The 10,405-nt window shown below is 27.4% G+C and overlaps 1 protein-coding gene across 1 annotated transcript; it reads left to right on the top strand.

The window, feature by feature from the left end:
- Positions 1 to 8,431: 8,431 nt before the first annotated feature.
- LOC124921260 (peroxidase 10-like) lies at positions 8,432 to 10,037 on the top strand. Its single transcript, XM_047461890.1, has 4 exons — positions 8,432 to 8,684; positions 8,925 to 9,116; positions 9,195 to 9,360; positions 9,441 to 10,037. Exons 1-4 carry the CDS (start codon positions 8,451 to 8,453, stop codon positions 9,848 to 9,850), a joined length of 1,002 nt encoding a protein of 333 aa, XP_047317846.1. The 5' UTR covers positions 8,432 to 8,450; the 3' UTR covers positions 9,851 to 10,037.
- The last annotated feature ends 368 nt before the right edge of the window (positions 10,038 to 10,405 follow it).

Raw genomic sequence — 10,405 nt, 5'->3', positions numbered from 1 at the left:
TACATGGAGAGCCAGAGGAAGAAATATACATGACTCAACCAGAAGGTTTCCAAGTCCAAGAAAGGAAAAAATATGTTTACAAGTTTAAGAAGTCTTTATATGGACTTAAATAATCTCCAAGGCAGTGGTATAAGAGGTTTGACTTTATGATGTCTCTTAGTTACAAGAGGAGTGCATATGACTGTTGTGTGTACTACAACAAGTTAAAGGATGACTCATTTATCTACCTAGTCATGTATGTAGATGACATGTTGGTAGCAACAAAGAGCAAAACAGATGTTCAGAAGCTAAAAGATCTTCTAAATGCTGAGTTTGAGATGAAGGATCTAGGAGTAACTTGTAAAATTCTAGGAATGGAGATTCTTAGAGATAGAGGCCAGAAGAAACTTTTCATATCACAGAAAGGTTACATTGAGAAAGTGTTGTCAAGGTTTGGTATGTCATCAGCTAAACCTATAGATACACATTGTGTTGCTAATATTCATCTTACTACTTTGTTTGCTTCTCAGACAAATGAAGAGAAAAAGTAGATGACTCGAGTTCCTTATTCTAGTGTAGTAGGGAGTTTGATGTATACTATGGTTTGTACAAGATCAGATCTGGCACAGGCAGTGAGTGTTGTGAGCATATTTATGGTACAACCAGGGAAGGAGCATTGGCAAGCTGTGAAGAGGATATTCAGATATCTACGGGGAACTTTTGATATTGGTCTCATATATGGAGGTGATACACAATGTCTGATTACTGGGTATTCAGATTATGATTATGCTGGAGACGTTGATAGTAGGAGATCTATGACTAGTTATGTATTTACTCTTGGGGGCTCGGTTGTTAGTTGGAAAGCGACTCTACAACCTACTGTGACTTTGTCTACAACAGAAGTAGAGTACATGGCATTAACAGAAGATGTTAAAGAGGGAATATGGCTTAAAGGACTAATTAGTGATCTAGGCCTACATCAGGATCAAGCAACTATCTTTATGACAGTCTGAGTGCTATATGTTTAGCCAAAGATCAAGTTCATCATGAACAGACTAAGCATATTGACATGCGATATCATTTCCTAAGGATTGAGAAGATGATAAAGGTGAAAAAGGTAGGAACTGCCGACAATCCTGCTGATATGTTTACCAAGCTAGTTCCTCATAGCAAGTTCCAACATTGTTTGGACTTGCTTAACGTTAGAAACTGTTAAGTTTCCCTAGGGTCAACTTTAGAAGAGAGAGATAGAGAAGATTGAACATTTGGTATTAACGAATGCATCTGGGCCATCCAGTACCGGCGAGTGCATCTGGGCCATCCGACTCCGGCGAGTACATATGGGCCATCCGGCACGGGCGAGTGTATCTAAGTCATCTAACATTGACGAATGTATTTGGCCATATGGGCATTGACTAATGCACCTGGGACATCTGAGAGAATTCAAGTCAAGGTGGAGATTTGTTGAATAGACTTGAATAGTTGAGCTTTCTTAATTGGCCGGCCCAATTCTCTATTTGTTAGGGTTTTTGTATTAAGGTTTCAGGGGACCGAGTGTTATATGAACTCGTGTTATAACCCTAGTTTGTCATATCATCTCTGTAAACAACATTCTCAATAATAATCTCTATCTTCTAGGTGGACGTAGCTAGGTTCTATCTTAGTGAACCACGTTAAATCTCTGTTTGTTTATTGTTTACGTCATTCTCACGCATTCCATTATAACATGCACGAATGGGATTTCCGCTTATTCAATAGCCATTAGACTGGATGTCATGATTGATCCCCATCCCCGACATGCGTCCTATCAGCTTTCCTTTTGCTTGAAGCTACGGTCTTTTTTTGGAAGTCGTCAAAGAAATCATCAATCCAACTAGCAATTGTTATCACCGTCTGTGCTAGGATCTATATGTCCTCTTACATCTCAAAAGAAGAAGACTACTACATAGACACTAACTAATAATTTAAGGACTAAGTTAATTGCCTTAACAAGATCCTATATAAATTTACACATTATTCTCTCCAACTTTTTTGGGGAATTAAAGAGAGTTAGCATGACACCTCACAATCATGGTCCCCCTTAAACTCAAAGCGCTTCAAGATGGAATTGAACCCGTGACATGTTGGTCTCTTAAGCCGACTCTTACCACTGGGCTACCTTGATAGAGTTATTCTCTTCATTTTTACTGACACACTCTTAGGAAGAATGAATAACAACATCATATGTGTGGGCATAGATGATAACGCACTCTTAATGAGGATTAGTCGACCCCCTTTCGAAATTATTTTACTCTTAATTTAAATTTTTCAAAATTAAAATATCTACTATAATAAGAAACCGAAAATTTCCATTCTTATTTATAATGTTTCAAATTGAAACATAAATAGATGACTATATCAATGTTATTTAATATGTCGAACAAAAATAAATAACTATTTATACCATCTAGCTAATAATTATTAATATTATAAAAAATAATCAAAATTCACCTTTAGTTACACAAGTTTTATTTAAAAGGTGAAGGTTACCAATTCTCACTTAAAATAAAAGTTAAATGTTAATTTTTTAAATTAACAAGTATATTAATTAAAATTATTTAAAATTAAATACTATAACAAATTTGTAATTCATGCCAACATTTTTGTGTCCAAATGTGAAACAAATTAAGTTTTTAAAAATATAAATAATAATAAAACAATGAGAAATAAGTTAAAATCCTAATATTACAAACAAACAAAAAAAAACTCTCTTATCTCAATTGTTTCTTAATTCAACTAAATATTCATATTATCCAATTTTTCACAATAATGTTCAACAAATTCGAAACTTGGAAAATCATCTTACTATATTATATTATAGGAGTTAAAATATTTTTAGTATTTTAGTATTTTAGTTATAAATTAATTGATTTAGCGGTTAAAAAAATTATAATGTAATATAAGAGTTTTTTTAATTATAAAACAAAATACAAATTATTTATCAAACAAATTTTAAATTTAAGAATTTATATTTTTCAAATATAAAATATTTACTATATGAGAAATTTTGTGAGAATATTTATATATATACCACCTTTTAATTATTAATATTTTATTTATATTACAGAAATTAATCAAAATTCACCACTATATTTAAACAATAGAGAATATAATGGGAAAGTATATACGTTACAGTAACAAATCAAATCAATCCCAAAAGTGATAATTAGACATTGAATTTTATGTTTTATTCCAAAACTAGTTACTTCCCCAAAAAGAAATGAAAATTATTTTATTTCACTAAATGGTAGGAAATCTGAATATTTTTGTGTGTGAATCAATTCTTAGATTTTGGGATTGTGATTTTGAGAATAAACCATGTTAAAACTTAAAAGATTGCATAAATCTCTATGTTAAAACTTTCTCACACCATATATTTTATGTCTTATTTGAGAATAATCATAGATAATATTTTTAATCACATGTTTTGATAAAGATTTTTAATTTTGGAAAAGTGACAACACACACTTAAATGATATTTTTGAAATAATTGTGAATCTAAAAGTGGATACATTAAATATTTATATTGAAATCTTTATTATTTGATAGTGAAAATCTTGTATAATTAATTTTAAGATTTACAATTGTAAGTCAAATAAAATAAATGTTCAATCAATATAATTAAAATACTTCTCAAAATAAAAACATTGAATTACTATTAGGCACTTACATGAATCTATATAAATAATGTACATATACCTTTGTACAACTTCACACACAAAAAAAAAAAAATAATATCTTATAAACTTGATGGAAGTACAAGGATTTGGAACTGATCATGGATAAATTATTGCCAAGAAACTTGGAATAAGAAACTTATGAATTTAAGATTTCAGTTTCGATTTTCAATTATGAAAACATCTTAATTGAAGTGAAAGGTTATGCGGTAGGTTGTTGTGTTAGTCTCCCATTCAGATTATTCGATGTAAGTGAAATTTTTATTGGACATTTAAGTACTACAAAAATATTGCTCATATTTATTGATAATTATATGATTCTTAGTTTCTAACGAATATTTTCTTATAATTAATAGGTTGTTTGATCCCGTTTATGCGAGCTTCAACTAATCTCAGTGGTAGACTAGCATAACAACTCACGGCATAACCTACCTTTAATTACGATGTTTTCAATGAAAATCAAATCTGAGAACTCAAATTCATAATATTCTTAATCCAAGTGTCTTGACACAATTATTTGTGATAGAGTTATAAAGTGTACCATCATTTCCCATTCTTATTTTTATTTTGGATTGGAGTCATTTTTATATTTTATACAGTTATAATATATTATATTTAAATCAAGTAATAATATCTTTATTTGTTTAGACATTGTATAATTAGTGTTATTGAACTTTTAATATCTTAATGACTTGAATTTATAGTCAAATTTAAAAGATGGTCTAAAACAAAAGCTCTTACTACACAAACTAAATGTAGTTTAAAACTGAGGTGAATTCTTTTATAATGTTTTGGGGTTCAAAATATTATTTTAAGATTGATTCACTAAACAAGAAAATCTAATGGAATAACTTAGATTTTAACTCTACCTTTCCTCTCTGTGAAGCCTCTTAAGCAATAACAACATCTATTTTTTTAACAACTTTTTATTAATAATCTTGTTTAGAAAAAATAATAATTAATTTTAGGGTAGACAATTAAAAACAATTTTAGTTTCACCAAACTATATGGTCAAAATCAAAATCGTAACAAAATCTTTAGTTATAAGAACTAAGAGCACAAATTAAATCAAAATTTAGGAGAACTAAAAACAAAATTTTCTATCAACCCAAAACTCATTTTGCAACATTATTTGACATTATATAGGAATGTAACCACGAAAAGTACAACCTAATTTGTAAAAATTATTAAATTTGTCACAAATAATATAGGTTTTCAATGCATTCCGAAAAATACAATAGGTCAAAATCATTGTTGTTAGAGCTTTTCAACTAGTTTTGAATTGGTTGAAAGTTTGAAAATTTTCCATACAAGGTATAATTATGTTGAAATGTATGAACAACAATTTGGACAAAATTAATTAGTATTGGGAAAAAAATTTAACATTTCCGACGAACTATAATTTGTTTTGAAAAGATTGCATATTTTCGACGAACTATATGTGTCTATCAAAAAGATTGGATATTCGACGAAACGTTTTATCTGTCGAAAAATAGGAATGATTGGACAATTTCAATGAATATTAGGCGGAATATTTGGACATTTTTGACAAATTGTATGTTTCCATCGAAAACTTAGAATTGTGGTAAGAAATACTTTTACCATATAAAAAAGGTTGCAACATTTTTAATTCAGTAGTCTAAATGATTGGATATTTTTTATTAAACATATTTGAAATGTTTTATGAAAGATCTTATTACGTGGAAACTATTGCAAACTTTTTATCAACGATGGAAGGTGTCGAAAACATTGGACATTTTTGACAAGTTGTATCTTTCTATCGAAAAGATTTTAACATTTTCAATTTAGTTGAAAAGTTTGGATATTTTCGACTAAGGTAATATTAATTTTTTTAATTAAAAAAATATTAATAAAATTTATTTAAAATTAAACACTATAATAAATTTGTAATTCATGCCTACATTTAAAAAAAATGAAACAAGATAAGATTTTAATCAATACTAACATTAAAAACTCTTTTATCTCAATTATTTATTAATTCAACTAAATAATCATATTATCCAATTTTGCACAATAATGTTCAAGAAATCCGAGATGGGGAGAGTAATTTTTATTGAATTATACTGTTAAAAATCTTAAAAGATATTAAACACTAAAAAATATTTTAATTCATGATAATTTAGTTAATAAAATATCCGGTCATCAAACATATTTAAAACGGTAGCACACATAATTAAGACATGATAAATATTATCAATGTGAGTGCTTTTGAAGAATTATTATTTTATTAAGATTTGTTTTTAATTAAATAAAGATGTAGAATATATTTATGGGAATAATATTATAAATAAATAAGAGGTTAATTAATGTTTGTGGCGGGGACTGATAGCTGACTAATAATGTGTGGTTGTACCGAATTCCGTTGAAATTAACAACTTTCTGTCTCAAGTGACCATGCCACTATCTTCTACACCATACCCAAAATTCAAATACTTTTTTGAAGAATTTTTTTTGAGAGATTTTATATTCATATTAGAAACTTAATTATATTTAAACTAATACAAATTTAACAGCAAAATTAAATACAATCAAAAGGCTTTCATATAATTTAATCTTTTTCAACATTTATATATATTAATTTATGAGTAATATTAATTTATGAGTAAATGAAAGTTTTAAATATATGCAATTTATTGTAAATGGAAGTTTTAAATACATGCAAGGGATGGTTTCCCAAAGTAACCTTGTTTGGTGTTCATTTTCCCAAAGTAACCTTGTTTGGTGTTCATTTTCCCAAACTAACATAGTTTGTTCATTTATTCCCAAACTAACCTAGTTTACTATTCAAACTCAGTTTTTTTTATATATTTATTTTTTTTACATTTAAAATTCATTATATATAAACTAAATTATTTATATTTTGATGTATAATTTAAATTATTATTTATATTTTGATATATATTTTAAATTATTATTTTTATAAATTTAATTATTTCTATTTTGATATATAATTTAAATTTGATTATTTTTTTTATAAATTTGATTATTTATATTTTAATATATATATATATATTTACATTTCAATTATTATTTATATATATATGATAAATATTCCCTTTAGCATTCTAATAAATAATTAATAAGTACTAATAAATTTATATTTTGATATATAATTTAAATTTAATTATATATTCATAAAACGTTTTTAAATTTATCAATTATTTATTAAATATAATAACATTTTTAATTAATATTTTAACCCTAAACATATGGTAATCTTATTATTATATTTAATAAATAATTTATAAATTTAAAATCGCGAATATTTAATTATTATATTGTTATGGTTAAAATATTTTAAATTTATTAGTATTCATCAATTATTTATTAGAATTATTTAATATTTATTACACTATATAAATAATAATTGAAATGTAAATATATATATATATATTAAAATATAAATAATCAAATTTATAAAAAATATTTATATTTAAATTATATATCAAAATATAAATAATCTAATTTATAAAAATAATAATTTAAAATATATATCAAAATATAAATAATTTAGTTTATATAAATAATAATTTAAAATATATATCAAAATATAAATTTTATATATAATAAATTTTAAATATAAAAAAAAAAAAATAAATAAAACTGAGTTTAAATAGTAAACTAAGTTAGTTTGGGAATGAATGAACAAACTAGGTTAGTTTGGGAAAATGAACGCCAAACAAGGTTACTTAATTTGGAAAATCGTTCATATGCAAGTATTTAAATTGATATATTATTTTTTGAAATGATTTCTTTTAAGCAAATCTTACAAGTATGGTAAAGAAAAAATAAAAAACATAAAAGAGAACCCAAAAAAAAATTCAAATACGTAGGGCAACAAATTATTAAGTTAGGAAATCTAAAAAAATGGTGATTAGCTCCGCAAGCTACTCCACCGATTTTTCGAAACAAATGTTAGGAAGTGTTGTAAAAATAAGATTACGAAGGTTACGCATCAGTTTCTTTCTAGTAATGTAGTCCAATAGAAAATAATCAAAAAGATTACCTCAAAATTTAGGTTTATCCTATCAAATGCTTTCCATTCAAAATTTTCACCCCTAAAATTTAGGTTTACCCTATCAAATGTTTTCCATTCAAAATTTTCAATAACTACTCAATACTTGGGCATTATCTAATATATAATTAATTATAATGAAGATTTCTATTAAGTGTTAATGATTTTAATATATTAATGTCATGAAAACGGGAAATTGCAATTCAACCGAATCAAATGGAAAAAAAATAGTCTATCAACAAATTGAAACGAAAGATCTCATGAATACGGACCGTTCTAATTACGTCATCATAGAATCTCCGATCTTGAACACTCGTTTCTCAGCGTTTTAGTATCTCATTGGGATCATTTCTCTAGTTATTCGATTTGATTTGGTGTGTGTTTTTAACTTATCAATTAAACTTGTGAAAGAAAAGAGAAACACATGTGTTTGGTAACAAAACTTTTTATATACCTCTTTTAGTTTGAGGTATAATTTTTTTTTTCATCAAAAATAAATAAATATATACTTCTCTATAGTGGGGATGACTGTGCTCTCACTAAATAATATACCACACAAGTTAATTGAACTTAGCCGCCAGCAAAAACCCAAGTGGCCATGCCACTATTTGCAACTAATTATACATATATTCTTAAATTTCTTAGTCTATAAATTGGATATATTATCAGCCACAGTGCTCTATCATCAAGTACAAAAATAAACTTCACTGTGATCATCAATGGAGAAAACTATTTCCAATCTTTCATTTCTAGTTCCAATAGTCTTTGGTCTCTTTTTCTTGGGACATAATGATGTAGTGTCTGTGTCCGGTCAACTTGACAACAAGTTCTACGACAATAAGTGTCCCAACCTCACGAGGATCGTCCGAAATGGTGTCTGGTCAGCTATTTCAAACGACACGCGAATGGCTGCCTCTCTTTTGCGCCTCCATTTTCATGATTGTATTGTCAATGTATATCTTCTTTTCTTTCTTATTATTTTTGCTATAATTATTTATTAATTTGTTAAGTAATTATTGGATGTCACTTAAATTTTTAAAATTAGTTACCCTTAGAAAATAAAATAACCAATCCAAATATTATATTATTAAGATTAAAATGTGTTATTTTTTCAGTTTTATACAAATCCACATGAATAATTGATATTCTCATACAATGAAAATGATTGACTTAATTTGATGGTTTAATTTTAGGGTTGTGATGGATCTGTATTGCTTGATGACACAAACAACATTAGAGGGGAGAAAAATGCACTTGGGAATAGGAACTCACTTAGAGGCTTTGAAGTTATTGATACTATAAAGACTAACATTGAGAAGGCTTGTCCATCAATCGTTTCTTGCTCGGATATACTCAATCTCGCGGTTAGAGAGGCCGTTTATTTGGTGAGTAAGCAAGTTATTAAGGAAATTAAGCTTTAGAATGTTCGATAATCATTTGTTTATTTTTGCACAAATTCTTAGGCTGGAGGACCTTATTGGAACGTACCCTTGGGTCGTAGAGATGGTGTAACGTCAAGTGAGGCTTCTGCAAATGCCGAGATTCCTTCTCCTTTCGAACCCTTAGCTAATATCACTACAAAATTCACAAATAAAGGTCTAAACGTTAAAGATGTGGTTGTACTATCAGGTAACACTAACACACAATTATCATATTCTTAACAAATAATGTAATTTTGACAAATGAGTTCTAAGCTATAATAATCATAGGTGGCCATACGATTGGTTTTGCCCAATGTGTCACATTCAAGCAGAGACTATTCGACTTTGATGGATCTGGCAACCCTGACCCGACACTCGATTTATCTTTACTAAGCAACCTGCTAAGTATATGTCCAAATCAAGCTTCATCCGACACCAACTTGGCACCTCTAGATCCGGTTTCTATTTTCAAATTTGATAACATTTATTATAAAAACCTAATAAACAATACCGGTCTCCTTATGTCTGATCAAGCCCTTATGACGGACAACACCACAGCTTCTATGGTTCAGAACTATGCTAGGTACCCCTATCTATTCTTGAAGGATTTCGCAACCTCGATGGTTAAGTTAAGTGGTGTTGGAGTGCTAACGGGACAAGATGGGCAGATAAGAAAGAATTGTAGGGTTGTAAATTAATTGATCAAGTTTCCTAATTCCCTTGTTGCTTAGTGATCATGATCAAATGCTTTTGAAATTAAGCTAATGAAAAAAATAAGAATCATAGATGTTTAGATGTAATGTAATTATAGTCTACACTATGCATAATGCATGGATATCAAGTATCATAAAAGAAAGGCCCACAAGTTATAAATTATATGTCTCTCTTTAATAATGGATAAATTTGATATTTGGGTATTATGGGTTTGGATAAAGTAGTTAAAAATAAATTAAATAATGTAGCAGTCAGCTCACTGGAAAAAAAAATAATGTAATAAATAAAATATAATGTATTCGATATCTACTAAAATTCCTTAAATTTGAAATAGACATTTGAAAGTTTATTCATTGTTCATTCATATTCACCATTTTTGTTTGTTTATTTATCCTCGGTTTATTTCACGATCTATGCTTTTTCTTTATCGACTTTTAATTTGGATTTGTAAAATTAGTTAGAATCTCTTTTAAGATACACGAAATTCAAAAAATAATATATATTGATTATATTTAAAAAAAATAAAATAACAAAAATTA

Source organism: Impatiens glandulifera, chromosome 1, assembly GCF_907164915.1.
Source record: "Impatiens glandulifera chromosome 1, dImpGla2.1, whole genome shotgun sequence".
NCBI classification, from domain to species: domain Eukaryota; kingdom Viridiplantae; phylum Streptophyta; class Magnoliopsida; order Ericales; family Balsaminaceae; genus Impatiens; species Impatiens glandulifera.
The sequence above is the reverse complement of the archived record's forward strand: the minus strand, read 5'-3'. Positions and strand labels throughout refer to the sequence as shown.